A 23881-nucleotide genomic window follows, 5' to 3' on the forward strand; every position below is an offset into this window, starting at 1 on the left:
GGTTGGACCGGGGAGAGGGAGAGAGAGCGGTGGGGACGGCAGAGGGAGGGGACTGCTGGACGGCAGAGGGTGATAGGTGACAATCAATGACAGTCGCCTTTGTTCAGACTACTCTCTGCGTTTCAGTAGCCCTATTTCATCTCTTATCTCCCATCGTGATGTTTTTTCGCTGTCATTGGCGAAATTTGATAGCAGCGGCCACCGCATGAAAATGAGGAAGGGACATACTTGGTCAAAATAAGTCACCACTCACTCTGTTGGCTTTTCATTTCTGGACTCGGTTGGTCACGATTTTTATTGGTCATTCGTCTAGCCCCATTTTGCATTGGATATGTGATGGAAATTGCGACCAATCCCGACTCTCTTCCTCGTAGGAAGATCATTAAATCATCAAATAGCTGAAACGGCTTTATTTCGTTTGACATATGAGTGCCATTCAGTGACCTGTCTGTCTTTGCCCTTTCGTCTCGCCCTGTCCCAGTTCAATTCCCGTCTCGCTGTGCCACAATGTCCCGACCTGGTCGGACACCAGCCCGCACCACTCTGAGCAGAGCGGCCGGCCCGACCCCGGGGGAAATCTCCCTCCGCTCTGCCGCCGCCGATGAGGTCGGCTCCTCCCTCTGTCTCCGTGCAGAGACCCTGGACCGGCACTGAGCTGGCGGTCACAAGGGCAATCAGACCGGGTTACTGCTGACGGCGGCTGGGCGTGTCGCCGTCTGTCTGGTGCCGCGCTCGTATCTCACCTGCCCTTTCCTCCCGAACTCCCAGAGAGGGGACAGTGGTCTCTCCCTCCTCTCCCTAGTCCCTCTTTCCTCTGCCCTGGTCCCTCGACCCTCGCTCCTCTCTTCGTTCCTCGCTCATCTCTCCTACCCGGACCCACGAGCACCCAGACAGGGGCCTTATGCTGGGGGAGAGACTAGCGTGATACGGAGTAATTTCTAACTCTTAGTGGATTAATGGAGGGGGAGACAGAACAAAACGGGCAGCTAACTGATGAGAGTGTGTAATAAATTATGCACTGTGTCCGTTACGAGAGGGATTTAATCGGCTGAGTGATTTCCGAAAATTTATTGCGCGTCACATAGGGAGTTTTTTTATGAGCTGCGGCTTTTGTGTTGTCGATGAAATCAGTATTGCTTAAACCATAGACCTCTGTATACAGAGGTCTATGTTTAAACCAATGTCTTTTAGTCGTTATGTTTTTTTTTCAATGTCATTTCAAACCATGTTATTACGGATGTTGGACGGAACAGTGGGCAACGCAGGGCAGAACATTGTAAGTAAGGGTGTTCTCTCTGATGTGACATTGATAGGCGGTTCTGAAGTTGGTGAGGTGCTGCAATGTTTTAATTCTCACTTATTTCGAATAGTTTTTAGCATTCCTCCTTAGAGGTACTTGAAGCTAAAATTTCTTCGTAAATGATGCTTTTATCTTTTTTTCTGATGTCAATTTCTCACGCATACCTATATTTCATATTATATTGTGATCAGACCCATAATCACAAATTGCGTTTCGTAGTAGCGTTTTCTTCACTCATCGTTGTTCGATATTGCTCGTATTGCTGGCACACACTGTCTTGGAAACGGCCTGAACTCTCTGCCAGTTTAAGTCAAGATTTCTTAGGGATATAGCTCAGCTCTCGCCTAGTTAAATCGACTTCCTCCGATGCCGGCCGCCACATGTCATGTCTGATATGACATGAATGGATGACAGCGGGGCCCTGACGGAAATAGAGTGTCACTCATGCTGCCGGTCTGGGGCTGCGCGATTAACCGGCGGCCCTGATTTCTGGGGATGCTGGCGCACCCAAGTTGTAGGCCGTATGAGCCTGCCCTCCCCCCCTCTCTCTCTCTCTCTCTCTCTCTCTCTCTCTCTCTCTCTCTCTCGCTCTTCCTTCGCCCTCCCACCCGACATCTCTCTCTCTCTCTCTCTCTCTCTCTCTCTCTCTCTCTCTCTCTCTCTCTCTCTCTCTCTCTCTCTCTCTCTCTCTCTCTCTTTCTCTTTCTCTTTCTCTTTCTCTCTCTGGTCCACTGCTGGCTACTCCAGCTCTGGAGCCGTAGCAACCGTCCACTTGTTCTATCTTGGCTGTTATTAATATGGTGATCGAGCCGTGGATAGCTGCTGGTTCAGGTTGTCTGCAAGAATCTTGTTCAGCTATAGTCTATGGAAGATGTAGGTAATACGAACTACGAAGCTTTCCTTTGTACAGGCCTGTCCTGGTTAATTCATGGCATGACACAATATAGCAGTGCTCGGGTAGATATATCCCATCATTCTTCTAGCGGTATTATTTTTAACGATAGTCTGTCTTGTGGGGCGATTCTCCCGCGCTGTATCTCATTTCAAAACGCAAGCACTTTAGCTGATTGCTGGTCAATTATGTGCTGTTTTTGTTACGCAGTCGTGAGAATCGTGTAACATTAATGATCTGTGCAAGACATTTCACTTTGTGAGCCTGTGTAAGGAAATCATTGCCGAGGGTAGCACTGAGCACGGGCTTGATAACCCGCCGCAGTTTCGTTCTACCGCCCTTCCGTCCCACCGCCCCACCATCCCATCATCCCACTGTCCCATCTTCTCACCAACCCCACCGTCCCATGGCTACCACCCAACCGCCCTCTCGTCCCACTGTCCCACCGTCCCACCATCCCATCTCCCTTATTTCCCATCTCCCCTCCGTGGCTGTCCGCAGCCGGTGACAATTTACGGCGGCCGCTGCCGGGCCGTTCATATCGCCTGTATCCCGTATATATCCCACAGGAGGCCGCTGCTGGCGACAGACGTGATGAATGATTCTCCGCCGACCCGGCCCCGCCGACCCGGTCCTTTCCCAGTCCCCCGGGGCGCCGCTCCCATAACCCCGCACATTACCGTATCCGACCGCCCAGACACAGCCGGTCGATAGCCAGGAAGCGTTAGAGACATTTCCTTGGTTTATTCGGGCTGGCTTGGTTTTATTTATTAATTTTTCGAGTGTCCTCTTATCGGTGTCGTCTAGTCTCGGGACTTCCGCTCGAAGAATCGTTTGACATTTGCTCCTTTATTCTCTCACCCCATACTGTCTTTATCTTGTCGCATGCCATATTTATTTGTTTCACCTTCCCATACTCCCTCTAAATGGCCGTTTATTCGGCCATTTCCTGTGCCCAACTATTAAGTGTCGAAACAGGTTTTTTTTTCTCAGCCAACGTATGGTGGGCGATGGCGACAGCAGACAAAGCCCAGCTTCCCATCTCCTCCCCTCGCGGGCTTCGACCGAAGGGGCATCGCAGTTACCCCTCTTCTGTTTGTTCCGTTTTTCTCCCATCATTATTCGTGCTTGAAAGTGGACGAAGGTAAAGATGGGTCAAAATGACTGACATATCGTAAAAGTCTTTTTTTTGCATTTGATGCTGAGACTGATGGTCATGTCGAACTATCTGTCTAGCTATTTTGCCCACAAGTTTTATATTTTGCAATTTGATTGCAATTGGTAATGCCTCCACAGCTAACACCTCTGCTCTCAGGAACTGACTTACCTTGCCCGCTGTGACCTCTGGTCCGCTGTGACCTTTTGCCAACCCACTGTGACCTCTGACTGACCCGCTATGACTTCTGACCCGTCCTAACTTTCAACTGACCCTCTGTGACCTCTAACTGTCCCTCTGGTGACCTCTAACTGACCCACTGTGACCCCTGACTGACCCCCTATGATCTCTAACTGACCCCCGTGACCTCCTACTGACCCACTGTTACCTCCTGTGACCTCTGTGACACGCTGTGACCGGCTGTGACTCCTGACTGACCCGCTGTGACCTCTACCTGACCCCTCTGTGACCGTCCCCCAGGTGAACGTGACGGCCACGGACGACGGCTCATGCTGTGACGGCGGCGGCCGGACCATCCACACCAGCACGGCCGTGGTGGTCGTCTTCATCACGGACGTCAATGACAATAAGCCGCTGTTCAAGGACTGCGACAAGTACCACCCCACAGTGGAGGAGTCCGCCTCCAACGGCAGGTGAGTGATAGGGAGGGGATCAGGGGAGAGCGGTGGGCAAGGGATGTTAGAGGAGATGACAGTACCACCCCACAGTGGAGGAGTCCGCCTCCAACGGCAGGTGAGAGTGAGACAGGGGAGGGGATGGGGAGGGGGAGATACTCGGACTGCTTTTCGATGTTTGTCAGTCTGTTAAATGCTATAGTCAGGTTCTGAAAGCTCAAAAAGCACATTGACCTGTTACTGCTGGTGACGAAAACAGTCTGCTCGGCGCGATCGTATTAGCAATCTTTGAACAATCGCATGAGGCTGATAATCAGTTTTTTTTCCACAGGTAAGTTCACTTACTTCGCTAAATACCTTTTCACCTGCCCTGCCCTACCTTCCCTGAGCTGACCTGCCCTTACAACTTGTACTTCACCTGACCTGTCCTGACTTGACCTGACCTGACCGCGACCCTCCCCGCAGGTTCGTTCTGGAGGTGAAGGCGACGGACGCCGACAAGGGCATCAACGGCCAGGTCAAGTACAGCATCGTGCAGCAACCCAACCAGAAGGGAACCAAGTTCACTGTCGACGAGGACACCGGCAAAATATACACCAATAAGGTGAGGGTGGCTCGGAGAGCAGGGGTGCGTCTGCGTTTGGAAGGGGTGGGGGATGGTGCTGTTTTTTAGTTTCATAGGCTGTGAAAATATAGCTAGGTATGAATTAATATTCATATGCATGTCTGTGGAGTTTCGGTAGGCCTCAGTGGCTATCAGAAGGCTGGGTGTTCATGGGCTTATTGAAGTTGTATAGGAATTAATATTGTAATGGAGGATTTTTAAGACTTACCAGAAAACATAAAAGGAGCTAGAATGAAAATTCGCCCAAGTCACAAAACTATACCGTGGCGACTGCGCATTTGGTCCACAATAAGGCGCGGCTGTTATTTTCCACAATTTGTTGGAGCGCGGTGCTATTTCTGCATCATCTGACACGAGATGCCGCCCACTCGGAGTGGATTAAATCCGCGAACCCGTCCGGCGTCGACAGCGGGGCCCAGCGACGTGCCCTGAAATATCCCCGGCTTATGCACAATACCACCCCAGAGGGAGGGTTTGTGCGTTTGACCGCGCCGCGGAGCCCCCAGCTGCGTATAGCCAACGCTCTGGATCTGTGTGTATAGCCGATATGGTGCTCCTGGACTGTGTACTCAGTATCACCCACAAGTGTCGGCGGGGCGGCGGCGGTCCTGCCGTGCAGTGAGCGCCACTCCGCCAGCGCTGGGCGCCCTGATAGATCGCCTATTGATTGATCCGCCGACCGGCCCGGCTGGTATTGATGACCACTTTGACTGCGTGCCTTCTGGGTCCGCCCCCGCCCCCGCCCCCGCCCCCGCCGCCGCCCACGCGCTGCGTCGGCCCGGCTGGACGAACGGAGGGAGCAAAAACGGGCGGTACCAGAGGCTGCTGAGTAGGTCGAGTCGATACGACTGGGTTCGTCTGTTACTGGATTAACTTAGACCCTATATTTACTCCAAAGTCCATGTTGCATTCATTGGAACTTATGCACTCACCTTATCAAGCTTGCATTGGCATATAATTGCAAATGTCCTAGGCCAACATTCATCGGGTATTCATCCATCTGCCAATGTTCATCCCCAATCTCTGTTGAGTCTCAATGTGCCCCATCTCTCCGACCCACGAGCCCCTGCCCGGCTCCAGTCTGGGACCCCGGGGAAACAATGTCATCATCCGCGTCCGTCCGCCCGGGGAAGGCGACTGCCAACTCGATCAGCAGCTCAATCGACTTCCCATATCGTGTTTGTCGCCGCTCCGAGACGGCCGGGACAGAGTAGGACGTCGGCGGCGCGCGTGGCAGAGGCGACACGCGCCCCCGGGGGGGGGGGGGGCTACAGGGGGTGGAGGGTGACCTTGGAAGTTGGTGTGTTGCCGCGGGTGCTGCCGTCTGAACTGGGCGGGATATGAGTGACTTGTAAAGGACGATGATTTAGTACCCCTCAGCGACACATTACAGCTGGTCGTATGTCCGGTCTAGCACTGAGATGGTGGCGTGCAATTGCACTGTTCTGACTGCAATTCGTAAATGTTTTCATTTAATCCTTTTTCCCACCCTGACCTGATATTGACCTATTGGCAACCCTTACGCTATCTCCAACACTAACTAGTTTTCTCCGACCTTACCAACTGTTCCGTGCTTACGACACTACTCTTCACCTGACCTTGACGTCCTGACCATGAGCTAACTGCATAGGTATAACACGAATTCCGTCTCGAGCCCGCTGACACCGACCTGACCCCTGTCAGGTGTTTGACCGCGAGGGCGACGACGGCAAGTTCGTCTCGGTGACGGTGAAGGCGACGGATAAGGGCTCGCCGTCGCTGGAGGGCGTCTGCAGCTTCACCGTCGAGATTCTGGATGTCAACGATAACCCGCCGCTCTTCGACAGACAGGTGCGTGAAGGAAAACCTTCATAGACCGCGAAAAACAGGAAGGCAATATTGGTAAAAAGTATTATCTGCAGAGGTGGTTGATGAACATGAATTTCCAGAATTTGTACAACTTCCCCTAAGGTAACGTGCTAAGTTATGAATGTACGATGTGATGCTGCTACGGAACGTCCTCATCTGGTCAGACGAAAAGCCGCTTTGTCGAATTAATCAGCGTTAGTACGATGTTGCCAACCGGATTTGCTCCAACGTCTGCGATGGCCTCACATGTGCTTCATTAATCTGATGGCGCGCGTACGACGTGTGTATGTATTTTGGGATCGGCGCTTGATCCTGGGATCATAAACCATGGCTTTACATGGACGTTGATTTAATGAGGAGGCTCACGCCCTAAGCCGGTGTATTCTAAACGTTCTGCCTGTTAAAAGTTTGGCGTTTTGACGTTAGACGTTTGGCGTCAGAAGTTTGGCGTTGTGAACTTCGGTGTTTTACTCCACAAAACACGTGTAATGGGTCTTAGATCTATGGTTCATTCTCAGTAAAACGTAGCACGCTCATTCGCCAGCCTCAAACTAACCATGTCCCCCACCACGGCAGAAATACGTCGAGAACGTGAAGCAGGACACACACGTGGGTTTCAACATCCTGCGCGTGTCGGCGTCGGACGAGGATGCGGACAACAACGGTGTCATCGTGTACAACCTGTCGGCACCGCAGAACCCCAGCGACCTGGACTACTTCAGCATCCAGCCCGACTCCGGATGGATCACACTGCAGAAACCACTCGATGTGAGTAACTGCGGCGGCGTGGAGGGCGGGGGAAGAGTTGTGTCGTGCTATGTCTGAATATGCTAAAGGATGTTGGGGGGTGTTGAGGGATGTTAATGATTTATCCGTAGATAGGGGATGCGCTGATAATTATGATGGGGACTGGTATGTAGCGGTAGTGATGGTTTCCATCTTTTGTGTTTTTATCGCTGTGCTGAGCTCAGGGTGTAACTGCTGATATCAGGCTGGGCTGATCGCGGCTGGCAGCTGTTTTACTGATGCGCCTTCCCGGTCACTTGTATTGGCTATTCGCTGCGGACTGTGGCGTATCGTCTCGTGGTGTCGGCCCCACTAACCATACGCAGTTGACGTGGTTTGTCGCTTATTGCGACCCTTCACACGGTTATCATTAACATGATACGGAGTCCCTCCAAACCGGCGCCCATAACTCCGTTTTTCTCACTTGACAAAGCCTTCAAGCTATGGCAGGCTGTTCGGTCTTACTGGTTTAATTGCTCGCTGTTCGCTGAGTCGTGGGCCGGTTTGGATGTGCTCCGGGCGGGTGCGGTCATTAACGCGGGGACGGGAACCCTAGTTGGCCGCGGCACTGGGATAAGGCCGTCCTCCCCACTGACCAAATAACCTACCCACCCCCGCGGTGACGGCTGTGGTCTCGTCTCTGACCGTCGGGCCAGTACAGGTGGCGCCGCCCTGGTGGCGGGGCCAGTTACTACCGTCGGAGTGAGAATGTTTTGCTTGTAGTAGTGGCGGGTTACGGACAAAAGTACGTATCGCTAAAGTACGTAGGACAAAAGTACGTAAGCAAAAGTACGTAGGATTAAAGTACGTATCGCAAAAGTACGTACAGTATAAAGTACGTATGGACAAAAGTACGTCAGGGACAAAAGTACGTATCGCAGAAGTACGTACAATATAAAGTACCTATGGACAAAAGTGCGTCAAGGACAAAAGTACGTATCGCAGAAGTACGTCCAGTATAAAGTACGTATGGACAAAAGTACGTCAGGGACAAAAGTACGTATCGCAGAAGTACGTACTGTATAAAGTACGTATGGACAAAAGTACGTCAGGGACAAAAGTACGTATCGCAGAAGTACGTAGGGTATAAAGTACGTATGGACAAAAGTACGTCACGGACAAAACTACGTATAGCTAATGTACGTAGGGTAAAAAGTACGTATGGACAAAAGTACGTCACGGACAAAAGTACGTATCGCAGAAGTACGTAGATAAAGTACGTATGGGCAAAAGTACGTCACGTACGAAAGCCTACGCTTAGCAAATGTACGTAGGGTATAAAGTAGGGTAGCCTTGGGCAAGACGCCCCAGATAATTTATTTTGCTACATAGGTACCTACTTTTGTCTCACATCACCTGGAAGGCCAAATTTGTGCTCAATGTGTTCTTTGGACATTTTATCCACCCTTCAAATTCGGACTCCCAGCTAGGAAGTGCTTTGTGAAGCAACTGCAAATGGGGCATTTTCCCCCAACCCCAGGGCAAAACGCCCCACGGCCTGAGGCAAGAAGCCCCATACACTAGACCCTCGCGGGCCCGGGGGCGTTTTTCGCCCCCCCCCCCCTGGCGAATATTTGCGATAGCTCTCGAACGCTTAGGGATAGGATAGGAAAGCGAAACTTTCAGTACCTTTTCTCCCATCAATTTGACATCTTCTGAAGAAAAAAATTGGACCTAGCCCCATTGATGACGTCACAAAGTCGATTTTTCTAGACCACTGCACGGCAAACTTCGGTGTCACAGACGCGAACTTCAAATAGCTGCTAAAAATAGTTTTAGAGATAAAGACAAATTACGAGCACGGTTGTGTAGCGTTTGACCTAGAGAAAAACACAAAATTAGTTTTAGTGACCTGAGGTCAGAACTCAGAGGTCAGGTCAACGACCCCAAGCTGTGGTTTTAGTTTTTCGCAAATAACTTCGACAAAAATGGTCCTAGAGCTACGGCAGTGGTACCATCGCATTTGCCTTGTCAAGCCGCGTCGAACGATATATATTTTGTTTGGAAAAGGGCAAGTTTTATGTTGACCTCATGTGACCTCGAATGACCTTTGGTTGACCTTGACACATCAAAAGTCGTTTATGATGGATTCGTACCCGCTGATCACGAATCTGGCATCTATTTTCCTCTAAGCCTTTATTTAGAGCCTCCGGATGGCATAATTGTCTTATTTATTATTACAACCTTAAATCAGTGAAATAGCCTCTAGCAAGGACTCTCTTCTGTGACCTTGACCTTTGAGCAGCCTTGTATCGTAAGATGAACCACAAATAGGGACCTGATAAGCCTCAAAACATTTCAAAACATCTTGGAAGTTGACACGCAAGATGTACGAAAAAGTGCAAAGTTTGAGGTCAATTTTGAGCATGACCTTGACCTTGACCTTTGATGTTGAGCACATTTTCGGAGTTCTCAGATTCTCTTCTTTCGTTTGACACCCAATTTTGCCGGTTTTATGCATCCTGCCGTCCTCTAGAGCGCTCACTTTGAGATCACTACACATGTGCCGGTTTTTGCCTTTCACCTTGACCTCTGACCTTGGAAATTGACCTGAGGTCAAAAATTTTGGGTGCTTTAGAATCGTCTCGTAAGGACCTTTTGTTTGGTATTGCTTTTGTTTGCGTAGCTCCCTTATTTACGGAGTTAGATAGGGGGGGGGGGGGCGAAAAACGCCCCTCCCGGGCTGCGGTGGTTGGAATTACCCCCCGGGCCCGGCCGGGTTACCAGAAGAGAGGATCTTTCCCCAGAACCCTGCCAGTTCCGAGAAACATCGGTGAGGCGTTTTACCTCGGCGGGGCGACTTGCCCCGGTCTACCCTACGTGTGGACAAAAGTGCCTACGTCACGGACAAAAGTACGTATAGCAAATGTACGTAGGGTATTAAGTACGTACCCCACCCTTGGGTTAAGTTGATCAATGTGTAATACCTTTCTTATTCTTTATTTAATGAGCATTTGCTACAAGGTAAAGCAAAATTTCTCGATGAGTAAATGGGCGAAATGGATAAAGCTATATTATTTGGTATATGTATGAATTTATCATGAGTTCCCTGTAGTATGGCAACAGAACAGCAATAAAGAAAAAGTGGCTCAACTTACACTACTATACCCTACTTCTAGCATACGTACTTTATACACTACGTACTTTGGCATACGAACCGTACGTACTTTTGGCATACGTACTTTTTACACTACGTACTTTTGCATACGAATTTTTGCGTACGAACATTTGCGTACGTACTTTTGGCATACGTACTTTATACACTACGTACTTTTGCATACGTACTTTTGCGTACGAACAATTGCAATGCGTACGTACTTTTGGCATACGTACTTTATACACTACGTACTTTTGCATACGAACTTTTGCGTACGAACATTTGCGTACGTACTTTTGGCATACGTACATTTTACACTACGTACTTTTGCATACGTACTTTTGCGTACGAACATTTGCGTACGTACTTTTGGCATACGTACTTTATGCACTACGTACTTTTTCATACGTACTTTTGCGTACGAACATTTGCGTACGTACTTTTGACATACGTACTTTATGCACTACGTACTTTTGCATACGTACTTTTGCGTACGAACATTTGCGTACGTACTTTTGGCATACGAACTTTATCGCCTACGTATATTTGCGTACGAACATTTGCATACGTACTTTTGTCCTACGTACTTTAGCGATACGTACTTTAGTCCTAAAATCAGTAGTGGCATGGCATGTGACCCGCACTTCAATGCGGCTCGTCGTCAGTTACTCTGTCTGGCAATCCTCGAGTTCCTCTCACGCTGTGAGACGCTCGTCTGAACCGCATAATATGCCTGTGTTATGCTGGCTAGAGGCTGATTTGGCTTAACCCGCGCCCTGCTGGGGGGGGGGGGGGGGTGTTTGAACACCCCCCCCCCCTTGTGGTTTTTCGCGAATATCTCAAAAACGGCGGCGCGGAGCGCCGCCGTTTTTGGTACACCTTATCGTACATCAATTCTACACATGTTGTGAAAATTTCAGACCAAGGTCATTCAAGGTCAGGTCACCAGGTCACTTGAAGTGACCTCACCTCATAAAAAGTTTCAATGTCTGTCATAACTACACCGAGTGACCGATCGCTTTGAAACTTTCAGCGATTGCTAAGAGCAATAGCATGTACAAAATGTATATCTCAGAATTTTGATATCGATGACCTAAGGTCAGGTCAATTTTGCGACCTCCCCATTATAAGTCAATGGGAGAAAATTGAAATGCGCCTCTTTTGGACAAAAGACATTATAAACACTCCCAAACACCGAATTACAAGTGGTTTAGACACACTGAACATGAAAATGGTGTCCGTGACCCTTGTTTATGCCCTGAGGTCATCTTAGGTCACGAATGGTATCTAACAGTTTTTCGCAAATAACTTTTGATAGAGGCATGCTAGAGCGATGAAAACGCCTTAGATGTGTTCAGCTCGACGATACGGATCTACTGATATGCAACATGACCCTTTCCGGTCAGGTCATGACCTTGACCTGAGGTCAAATTTTCAAGTTGACCTTTCAAGGTCAAGTTATAGTTCATTCGATGCGTCTTGACGAGAGGAACACAATGCCGGTAAAAGTAAGCTCGTACAGGGCTTGGGTCAAAAGTTATTGCAGAAAAACTGTTTCCGAAAAAATCGGCTATTTTTGCAATTTTTGCCCCCTGCAGGCAAAACCGTTGACGTTAGGTCAAATCTGAGAGAATTACTCAGAAAGGGCTTTAATAGGGCTATCGAATGCGCTTTTCCGCGGCGCTGTAGCTCTGTTGGTTCTCGAGGTATGCGTTGGCTTCTTGGAAATTTTCGACATTCGACCTGGAAATCGGCGAAATTTTGCCTTCAATGACCTCTGGTGACCTGACCTTTGACCTGACCAAAAAATTGACCAAAGTGATTTCCTCATTATTTTTGACGCTCTTTCGAACGCCGCCTTCCGCGTATCGCTACGTGGCCCAGGAGCCGAGTTACAAGGGGGGGTGTTCAAACACCCCCCCCCCAGCAGGGCGTGGAAATCCAGGACCCCCAGCTGGGCGCGGGTTAACCCTCGCCCGTATTGGTGTTTTTCCAGCCGCGAACGTACCTATAAGGGGGGGGGTCCGTTGGACCCCCCCCCTTGCCGTTTCGCCCCTGATCGAGCTAGAGCTTCGCGGAAAAAACGAGCGTGTTGCCCGTGACGAGAGGAAGCCGATGATACCCAATTTTAAGGTCCTAGGTCATTGGTTGACCTTGCAGGTCAGGTCAATGACCTAAAAGTCGGGAAAATCGGGACCTGTTAGAACGTCGTAAAGTGTGGCTGCTATGGGGTTTTTCGGGGCGCTGATCACGAATATCATGTTAGTTTTGATCATAGATGATGTCTTTATGCATTTAGTCCAGGTCGGGTCAGGTCAGGTCAGGTCAACCAGTAGGGGTCCTGCCGGGTATTCCTAGTAGGTGTCAACCGCCTCTGACAGCTTCGTAACATGTTACGAAGGCACCAAAACTACTTCGTAAATGTTCATAAGGTTGCTAAATTCGAATTCAGCTCCAAAAACTGGCCTAGAAACATGTAAAACTCGAAAAAGTGAACCGAGGTCACCAAAGGTCAATGACCTGACCTGACCTTCAGGTGACCTTGACACCCACCCTAATGCATGGGGGCAGCATCATATCACATGTTTGAACGCTTGAAACCACGAAAAGACTGCAAACGCGCGGCTAATGCGAGCCGACATACGTCGAATCGCGATTCCGGCCAAACATGGTCTCGAAAAGTAGGTCACAGGTCAAAGGTCATTGGGGTCAGGGTCATGAAATTTTCAGGGTAGGTGTAAAATTGATTAACGCGAGGGTACTGAAAGTTTCGTCGCGATCGGCCGCTTTTTACGCGAGTTATTCGCGAAAAAGCATGGGGGGGGTCCGTTCGACCCCCCCCCCTATACGGGCGAGGGTTAAGTTAGAAGCATCTGATTAATACGGTAACTTGTTTCTTTTGCTGCGATCGTCGATGGTTGGTTGGTTAATGTTTCCGCCTGGTTGATGGATGGCTCGGCCGATGTCTACAGGGATGCGTGAGTGGTGGCTTTTCAGTCAGCTGAAACCAGCTCTGCACTGGGCTCTAGGCACCTTACTTAGCCCTCAACGTCACTACTCTTCTAGTTATTGCACGCCACACCAGGGCCCAATCTCACCAAGTGCGGTAAACTCAATTTGGGGTAAAATAACAAACTACCCCACTCCGTAACTACAAAAATACTGTCCCGAAATTAAGTTTACATAACTTGGTGAGATTGGGCCAAGTGCCCAACCTCACCAAGTTAGTTTAACTAATTTCGGGGTAGTATTTTTGTAGTTATGGAGTGGGGTAGTTTGGTATTTTACCCCAAATTGAGTTTACCGCACTTGGTGAAACTGGGCCCAGTATACAGAAGCCATCTTGCAGAGTGGACAGATTAAGTGTAGAGTCTTGGAGAAACCGTTATGTAGAAGCGTAGTCTTGAAGCAGCCATGTTTTCTAAGTCGCCTCAAACGTTGAGCGCGCGTGCTGAGGCCAAAGACCAACAGCTTAGTAGCTAGACAGATAACTGAACAGTCGACGTAGATGTTGGCGCCTGCGATGATTGCGACGGTGACGGTTGGAGTTGATGCAATTGCAGCCGGCTAAGTCGGCTCCCCAAGCTCGGAACTAGACATTCAGCGCTGGTTTCACTCGACGTCGTGTCCTGTGTTCATCTGGCTTTGCTCGAAATGAATGCGCATGATGCACTGCTTTGCATGGTCCTTGCACCCCGCATGCCTTTGCCTGCTCTGTGATCCTTTGTACATGTAGGCACTGTGACTGTTAAAGTGGGACTAAAACTAGTGCGACTCTCTAGTCTGTTCTTGATAGTGGGGTTTATGTCGTGGGAAGATAGTCTGTAGTTCAGTTTTTGTTAGTGTAGCCTGTTTCTCTCTGTTTTGCTTGTGTTCTACACTTGATTTATCCTTTCTTCCTATCCTATTTACTAGTTTCTTGATGCTTCAGCTATACGAATTCTCTTGAGCTGTGTTGGCTGGTCGTTAGAAAAATAATAGACCAGCTATTTACGGAACACCGGCTATGCTTTTATGACTATTCACGGGATTTATTATTTCAGTAATATCGACCATAATGAGAAAATTAGCCGGCACTCAGTGGTAACCTTGTAGTTGACTTTCTTCTTTACGTCGACTCAACGTAACAAGACATCAATTTCTACAAAGAATGTCGCAATTGACATGAAGCAAAGAGGGCTTCTGTGCAACTGAATCACTTAAAATTGCCTTTGATAAATCGATTAAATTTTATTTTGATACATGTCCAAATGCATAGCTGATTTCACATCCTTATTATTCAAAGCGACATTGTACTTCACCGCGGCTTAATCACATCCCGCAATCATTCCTACTTCCCAGTCCAGACTGATCAATGTTCGATGTTCGCTCCAGTGAATGACTGAATGTTGCACTGTTTTTTTAAGTGTATAAATGGAATTTTCGCTGCATCCACACCCTGCTTGCTATTCCGAACCAATCCCGTCTGCAATGTTCCTCATTTACTCCTAAATTCCATTCGATTTAAAGTCGCTTGAAGGAGAAGCCATCAAGGAAGATGTGCCGGATGAAATTGTAACACCCCATAAAATCAGTTGCTGAAACGTTTCTCAGCATTTGTTTGGTGGCGAAATTTGCTACATCGAATTTTCATTTGGCTAGAAATTACATGAAGGCATAGTAATTTCGAGGCTTTTGTGCGCGTGGCACAAGTTCCAAATAACGTTAGATTTGCTCAAAATTATTTGATATCTGGCCTTGGCTCTCCGCATTAAATGCTTTTCTTTTTCAGAAAATCACTCGCCTAGATCTACCCACTGTATCCCCTCCCTCCCACCGTTTCTGCCCGCTCCCTGTCCCACCGCGGCTCACCCTGTCCGCCGCCGCTGCCCGTGCCCGTGTCTGCGCATGTCTCGCCGTCTGTGTGCCTGTTTGTGTGTGTGTCTGTGTCGGGGCCGTTGTCGTCTGTGCGCTGTCCGTGGCTGACGGAGCCGGTGGTGCCGCCGGCCGCCCGCCAGCTGCCGCAGTACAGGCTGCGTGTGACCGCCACAGACCTCGGTCGGCCCGAGCGGCTCTCCTCGGAGGCCGATATCGTGCTGGACGTCATCAACCGCGACTCGAACCCGCCCATCTGGAGCCAGAGTGTGTACGGACCCGTGCACGTCCCAGAGAACGTCGCCGTGGGACAGCGCGTGTATACGATGCGCGCCAGGTGAGACCCGACGCTGGCGTCATCTATAGGCGCCGCAGGGAACTAACAGTTGCAGCTGCCGCCGCCCCGTGGCGCTACCGTCGCGGGACTAACCGCCCGCGTTGGCCGCTGGAAACTAACGCTGGGCTTGTGTTTCTGTGTGTGTCTGTTTGTCTGCTGCTGCTGGTGCGGCGGACAGCGGGCGACGTACCGACTGCGAGCCACGGCCGAGGACCGCGGCTACCCGCCGCTGTCGCGCTCGGTGGACGTGCAGATCGACGTGGTGGACCGCGGCAGCAACCCGCCCGTCTGGGGCCAGATCGTCTACGGACCCATCTACGTGCCCGAGAACATGGCCGTCGGATCCAGTGTCATTCAGGCCAAGGCCAGGTCGGCAGCGCAGCGCGCGGGGCGCGGGGCGGCCGGACGCCGCATGACACGCGCCGCCGCCCCGGCCGTCCCACCTGCACAACGTGCATGCTCAGCGTGCACCTCAAACCAGCTGAGGCACAGGGTGCTCGGTTATAGACTGCGGGGTTACACACTTTTATACATGGGTTTTCGATTTTATCGTGCATTGGTTGCATGGCTGATTGGATATGCTTAATGTGATAGAATTCACTTTTGGAGGTCAGGAAATAGGAAGCGCTGGTGCTTCGGCCACCCGTGACTCATTTTTGTTTGTTACAGTTTAGTTACCATGTTCGTTAAGTGATAAGTCTATATTCAATATACCCTGGATAAGTCATAGCTTTCATTCATGCATAAGATAGGAGCATGTCATGTTGAATGTTCGTGTTAGAAACATGGCGTAAATGTTCATGCTTGCCATCGGGGTAATCACGATGCATCTGTTTGAGTTTGTGTTTCGGAAATGTTGTTAGTTTTTGGTCACACGTCGTTCCATGACGCGGTAACGCCACCGTCATGCTAAATGGATGTTTCGGTGCTTGATTAATCCTTTGGTGGGCATCACAATGAGGAGTGTTTTGTGATGCTTTAAGTTTTTTTTTCTGTGGATAGTTTTCGCATAATTATCATTTGTTTTCTGTTCACACAATGCACTTCTCCAGGGATACAGTACAGGGCTTGTTTTAAGCACAGCAAAGCCACGCTCGGGGTCGGTATTTATCTTACATTTTTCGTCCCGAAAATCATTAGTTTGGACTTTTACGAGTGGAATTCAAATCACAGGTCATCCATTCATTTAGGGTCGTTGCCGAATATCTCAATATTTTTTTTTTAAATATTACCACTAAGCTCCAACAGGCTGATTTCCTATTATGCAGGAGCAGTGGTTTTTCAAAACAGGGTGCATGATTGTTGTGTTCGGCTAGCTCAGGGGCGGATCATACTATTTAAGTGACGGCCACTGAAGATAATCTACAGGGTGTCCCAGAAGTCTTGAAGCTTTTTTATTTTTGTCGTGTGACCTTGCTATGCCACCGATTAAGGCGAATCATGCCTCAAACGAAAGAGAAAGAACTGAAATTTTGTATTTTCATGCGTAGAGCACCACTTTAGTCAGGTGGTCCCCGTTGGGAGTCGCACAAGATTGAGCACGAGAGATCACGTTCTTCGCTGCGGCCAAGATCTCCCGGTTTGCGAAACACCGGTGTTGCCATGCCCGTTTCTTGTCAGCTTCAGAGTTTTATTCCCTGAAGCGAGGGACATAATATTAGCGACATATATTTCCGACGGGTTGATATTTGTTTTCGACCCATAATAATGCGACGAATCAAAGGATGACAACGGGCTGTTGCTTAGCGTGCTCAAGCAGCTGAGCCTTATTTCCGTAATGGATGCGTGCAAACATGTCAGGAGACTTTCTGATCAGTAAATCATTATGTTGCTAATGTTTTCTGGGAGATCCAATACTCTGTTTCCTGGCGGCTGGCTCGCTTCATGAAATAAGGCTCTGAAGCTGACCAGAAACGGGCATGGCGACACCGGTGTTTCGCAAACCGGGAGATCTTGGCGGCAGCGAAGAACGTGATCTCTCGTGCTCAATCTTGTGCGACTCACAACGGGGGCCACCTGACTAAAGTGGTGCTCTACGCATGAAAATACAAAATTTCAGTTCATTCTCTTTCGTTTGAGGCGTCATTTGCCTTAATCGGTGGCATAGCAAGGTCACACGACAAAAATAAAAAAGCTTCAAGACTTCTGGGACACCCTGTACATGGGTGTTATTTTCCCCGCGACCCGCGACAAGCACGCTGCCTGACTGTTCATCGAGGCGTACCCACTACCCAGCATTGTGGGCATGCACACAACAACGAATGTATGAATGTGGATGCGTGTTTGGATGTTGTGCTCGGTTTTTGGCCTGATCACTGATAAAGTGACAGCGCAATTTGATGACGTGTCGTGGCATGGCTCATTGTTAATGTGATCCATTTGATATGCTAGTCAAAAACTTTGATTTGCTCAAGTATGAATTTGTTTCAATTCAAATTATATTTAATTGCATCGTCTTGGTCTATAAATGTTTGATTTCCCTCACATTACGGAACAGTGTGGTATCAAACAAGACCGATGGTCTTCAAATGACTGTTCATTGGTTGCCGAACAAGAGTACATCGTAGGATTTTTGTTTCAGCGAACACAGCTCCATCGATTCAGTTTGTTTGGCCTTGACGTTCACCCTCATTTGAACGCATTTTAGCTACCTCCTAACACTCGTCCTCCCCTCCCCACAGCTCTGGGATCGAGGGCAACCCGACCGTGTTCTACTCTCTGATCCGGGGAAGCACCCCGCAGACCAACAAACACGACACGTTCTACCTGCAAGAGCGCAGCAAGAACGGCGAGACGTGGGCCGACATCCAGGTCAACCAGCCGCTCGACTACGAGGACATCAAGGAGTACAACCTCACCATTCGGGTCGAGGTGAGCTGAGTTTGTGGCCGGGTGGGGGTGGGACACGGGCCAGTGTGGAAATGTGATTGACTGAGTATGGGCTGTTGTTGGTTATTTGGTGTGGTTGTTTCTAGTTGGACGTGTGGTATGAGTAATGCTCCAGTCTTACGATTTTTGTGAATCTTGCTCTTAACCCGTAAAACTTAATCGAATTTCGTCACTTACTATCATCTCTTTACCGATAGTCCCCACTGATCCGGCCGTTTCCAGCTGAGCCATAACCGTTCCACCCCACTCTAACTCTACCCCGATCCTTCTCAGAATAACGGCGCTCAGCAGTTGGCCTCTGAGGCGACCATCTACATCGTGCTGGACGACGTTAACGACGAGATCCCACTGTTCACGGAGCGGGAGCAGGAGACGGTGCTGGAGGGCGAGCCGCCCGGCACCAAGGTCACGCAGGTGAACGCCATCGACAAGGACGGCACCTTCCCCAACAAACAGGTCAGTATTCAGGGGGTAAGATGGGAGAGGCGGGAGGTGCGGGCTGGAGGTGCTTGAAGGTAGAATTTCCGGGGGGGGGGGGGGGTTAAAATGCGTGGATGGGAAGCTAGGTGGAAAGAGATTCTGTGACCAAATAAGTAAGAAGTACAGGTGTAAACCAGTGAGGACAGATATGCTGCAGCTGCTGTCCTACAAATTACACCTTTATGATAACGAAGAAAATGTATTTGATTTTTTTTTTCCAGTGACTTCTTCCAGCCATCTGTCATCACAGCCTTAATTACTAACTAGAATGTTCATGTTGCTGTATATCCCGTGGCTCCCGTACACCTGGCGTGACCCGTGCCGCCCCATATCTCCGCCAGGTCTACTACTCCATCATCGACTCACCCCGCAACGAGGGCAAGGACTTTTTCGAGATCAACGAGCACACGGGCGAGATATTCACCAAGAAGACGTTTGATCGCGAGTACAAGCAGGCGTACGCGCTGGAGGTGGCGGCGCGGGATGGCGCCCCCTCGTCGCGAACACACTCGGATGGACAGCCCAACACGGGTACGAGAGAGGGGAGGGAGGACAGGGAGTATGGAGAGAGGGAGGGGGGCGCACACACTCGGATGGACAGCCCAACACGGGTATGATGGTGTGGAGAGAGAAGTGGAGAGGAAAGTGGCGAGACGTGGAAGGCCGAATTAACGGTTACGTTGGATAGGCGTTCCTAACAATAACATGGAATTTGTGGTTACGGAGCGAGCGAAGCGAGCGTAGTCTTTCCTTAGATTAACGGAAATTTCTGAGTATGAGCGGCCGGCCGGCCGTGCGGACGCTTTTGCGAGGCTTATATCTCAGCAACCACTTGACCGATTTACACGCGGTAATTTTTGTAGGGTAGCTTCATTCCTTCTACCAAGTATTGGAATATTCCCGATGCATGTGGGTGACCCCTTATGCACGTGCCACGTGCAAAACGAAGAGGTGTCAGTTTTGTAATTGTTGCAATATCTCGGTAACTACTGGGCCGATTGCGCTGAAAGTTGGCATGTAGGTAGACACCCACTAGGCACTGCATATCCATGTGCCAGAGTTGGGGTGCTGCTGCACGTGCGCACGTGCAGGGGTCGTTTCCAGATCTCGAGAACGGCTGGACCGATGGCGCTCAAATTTGGTACACGGCTAGGGACCAGTTAGTAGGGTGCCGTGCACAAGTCAGTTGGGACCCATTTTGCACGTGCGCACGTGCAGGGTGCCGCTTCCAGATCTCGAGAACGGCTGGGCCGATTGTGCCCAAATTTGGCACATCGCTAGAGACCGGTTAGTAAGGTGCCGTGCACAAGTCAGTTGGAGGTACCCCCTCAAAATTTCGCACGTGCAAGGCTCACCCTCTCGCTCGCTCCGTTAGTCGCCCCAAAAGGCGCTATACTGGTGTATAGATTATTATTTGGAATTTGATTTGGGAGGAACTGTATAAACATGTCGATTGACCTTGCTATCTTGATTTCCGTTTAGCACACGCTCTTTCCAATTTGATGACTGATTTTGCTAGTTTTCTCTTTAAACAAAATATGACTGAGCGCTATTGGCAGTGGTTTCTTCAGTCTGCATCCGTTAAAGGCCGGAACACAGCACACGCTTGCAAATCGCGTCGAACTCGCGTCAAGCGCGGAAATCGCTTCGTTCGCTGTGTTTTCACTTGCAATTCAGCTCACAACTCGCGTCGAAAACGCGTCCCGCTTGGAAAACGCTTTGCGCTCCCAACTCGCGGCTGAAACGCGTTGATTATTGATTACACTTGACCTTTGCACGTGACATCTTAGCATATCCATGCGTCTGTTTCATGATAAAATTTTATGCGGCGTTCTTTCGATTAAATTTTTTTAGCTTTGGTATTTTAAATGACGTTCTCCTCGATCATTGATTAAAATCAGCACAGGTTAAATGTTACTTTCTTTTGTAGGAAATTCCTTAAAAACAGTTGATGCCATGCCACACAGGTAGTTCATCATGCCACATTGGAACTTATAAGGAAATAGTTCACTTTTAACATGGGGTTTGGAACTGGAATAGCAGTTTTGTTGCTTGCGCTGAGACTAGCACAAATCAGAAGCTTTTACGGCCCAACGATCACCCTAGACGAAGATATTCCATTTTTCGTTCCGAAAAGAGTGCCTTGCAGAGGAATGCGTGCCTTGCTGAGGAATGCAGTCACGTCATCGTCAGCCAATCAGAATGCTGCTTACAGCCGATAGGTTTGTCCTACGCAATATGATTGGTCAACGCGTAATAAGCTTCCGCGTCAAACATTATTTTGCATAGAATATAGTTCTTCTTATACTAAAATATAGAAAATAATCCTTTTTACAAAAACGTTTTGTTTTATTTTCTGATCATTTTGAGCATAAAAAACATAAATCCATAGCAAAATACTAATTTCAGGAAAGTGAACTATTTCCTTTAACTATAATTTGTTCAGTCAATTTTAGTATTTTAGTCAGTATTTGTTTGCCACGTATCATGGTCACAATCGGTTGTTCAGAAGTTTTTCAAACGAATACATCACCGCTCTTGCAAATCTAAAAACTGTTATCGTTCAATCGAATCTAGCAATTCATTCAATCTAATAATCCAACGATTACCATCCGTAAGTAAACTACATGTCTCTCCTTTTGCGTTATGCAAATCACAGGACACTGGCGGATCCAGCTCAGAGTTTTGGGAGCGGCAAACAGTTAACGTTTCTTTCCATGCACTGTCTATAGGCGTAATGTTAAAATTTTGCCGTTTGTGAGGGGCAAATGCCCTATTTGCCCTCCCCTGGATCCGCCACTGTCACAGGATATACTTAACCCTCGCCCGCACATGCCATTTTCCCATCCTAGAACGCACATGGGGGGGGGGGGGGGTGCCATCCTCCCGCGCCATTTCGTTCCTGTTGGAGATAAAACTTCGCGGTAGAGACCAAAAAGATTCTTTGGGAAGAAACAAAGTCAATTATACCCAGTTTTACCTTATCAGGTCAGTCATTGACCTTCCAAGTCAGGACAAACTAAAAAAATGTTGCTGTTTTGGGTCACCGTTGGATATCAAGTGCGCTGCTCATCATATAGGTACCGATGACGATGCCGTTTTGTGGTGCTAAGCCAGCTAGAACCTCTTTGTCACACTATCCGACCAGGTTTTTGCTGCTGAGGTCATTTCAGGTCAAGTTAGGTCAAGGTCAATGATATGTGTTTGCATGTCTGTGAGTGTATGTGTGTATGTTACAGGGAGTTTGAGAAATCCGTGAGTTTGCAAACTCCCTAGGGAGTTTGCAAACTCCCTGACCCATCAGTGAATTTGCAAACTCACTAGGGAGTCTGCAAATTCACAAGGGAGTTTGCAAACTCACTGACCGGTCAGGGAGTTTGAGAAATTCCAGAGCGATTGGGCCATAAAATCAAGTGTGTAAGATGAGGATGGCATACGTGCCGTCCGTGATGTTAAAACAAAGGTGACTAGTGGTACGGCCTATATCCCGCGCCCCGCGGGGGGGGGGCAGAATCTGCCCCCTCCCGTTTTTCGCCAATAACTTCTAAACGCGTTACGCCAGCGACGTCAAACTTTCATATCAGTACCTTAGCAGTTAGCATACATCAATTTGACACGTTCCCTGAAAATTTGAGCGAAATCCGTTGGAAATTTTTGAGAAATTGACGTTTTAGTGACGTCATGTTCGCCATTTTTGCCTAAAAAACGGCAAAATTTCAAACGCCGCTAACATCTTCATTTTTCAAGGAATGAAGACGTAACAAAAAAAGGTTATACGTGATTCTACTTTGTCTATCAAATGGCTATCTCGGCGGACGTGAAAATTTTGGATTTTGGCCTATTTTTTTCCAAAAACTGACTTTTTTGGGAAAATAATTATAAAACCCAAAATTTTGAGTGTATCGAAAAAAACGGAATATATGTCAGAGAAGTGGTCTATGTGCACCTACATACCATTTTTTAGAAGAATCAATTCAAAAATGTGAGTTATTCAAAATTTTATGACGTCACGAAACACAAAATTTGTGAAAAATGATTTTTTTTGAAGTTCTTGACCTCGTACGGAAACAAAAATAGCACCATTCGATTCGCCGTGAAAAACTACATCAGATAGACACCTTTTTAGGCCTTAACATCCAACTTCAAAATTTGACCTCACTTGACCTGACCTTGACCTGACCTCGACCTGAAATTCATCCAGAGGTGGTCTATATCACTTATTGAGTGTGCCTATTGAATTCTATGAGTAAAATGACCCATAAAACATGTGTCACACATGCCCTTTTCTATATTTTGTTTTTGGTGACCTGACCTGACCTGACCTTGACCTTGACCTTTGAGTGACATTGTATGCAACGAATGTTGCCTTGGTAATCTAAGAACACGTTTTGGGCAATCAGTCTCAGTCCATTCTTCGGCAACTACGGTGCAAAGCCGATACTGTAGAAACTTGCATTTTGTACCCTTGACCTGACCTTGACCTGACCTCTGACCTTAAGCAAAAAAATTGGGCTCTTAAGATCCGCCTTGTTGAGAGCTTTCGATTGCCGTTTTCCCCGTCTTTCTACGACCATCGGTTTGGAAGTTAGACAGGAATCTGCCCCCCCCCCCCCCCCAGCAGGGCGCGTATGGCTGAATAGCCTAGCGGGGCGCGGGATATAACCGTCGCACGCTGACAAAAAGCTTACAGATCCTGAATTGTTTTACCGGAAAAAAATGCTACTCGCGGCTATGTAGAGGGGAGGTTCGGAGCAGCGTGCTCCTCCGTTCCGTCGTTTCCATCCTCAGGAATCTGCAGCCTGAAGATACTGAAATCCTCCTCCACACCGAAACTCCCACTCCGGGCTGGACAGGCACCTTTATCTCATGCGGGGACTGAGATACCCTTGGAGCGGCACCGCTACTCCCGAGGGAGCGCACCTCGTAGCCGAGTGCAGAGAGTGCTTGGGGGACTGGTCGGCTTGTCCATTCGGACGGGCTCA

At 48.8% G+C, this 23881-nt stretch overlaps 1 protein-coding gene across 9 annotated transcripts in view; it reads left to right on the forward strand.

Annotated features, from left to right (window-relative positions):
- LOC122375535 (neural-cadherin-like) overlaps nt 1-23881 on the forward strand; it is a 117827-nt gene that overhangs the window by 63171 nt on the left and 30775 nt on the right. For 7 of the 9 annotated variants that reach the window (XM_043355016.1, XM_043355030.1, XM_043355010.1 and 4 more), the window contains 8 exons: nt 3829-4001; nt 4449-4587; nt 6292-6438; nt 7033-7224; nt 15337-15530; nt 18212-18401; nt 18693-18875; nt 19241-19430. In XM_043355016.1, coding sequence (XP_043210951.1) covers nt 3829-4001; nt 4449-4587; nt 6292-6438; nt 7033-7224; nt 15337-15530; nt 18212-18401; nt 18693-18875; nt 19241-19430 — 1408 coding nt within the window. Of the gene's footprint in view, nt 1-3828; nt 4002-4448; nt 4588-6291; nt 6439-7032; nt 7225-15336; nt 15531-15708; nt 15900-18211; nt 18402-18692; nt 18876-19240; nt 19431-23881 lie in introns of all 9 variants that reach the window. The other 2 variants (XM_043355023.1, XM_043355001.1) reach the window with 1 other exon arrangement.

Source organism: Amphibalanus amphitrite, unplaced genomic scaffold (assembly GCF_019059575.1).
Source record: "Amphibalanus amphitrite isolate SeventyFive unplaced genomic scaffold, NRLGWU_Aamphi_draft 000041F_arrow, whole genome shotgun sequence".
In the NCBI taxonomy this organism is placed as follows: domain Eukaryota; kingdom Metazoa; phylum Arthropoda; class Thecostraca; order Balanomorpha; family Balanidae; genus Amphibalanus; species Amphibalanus amphitrite.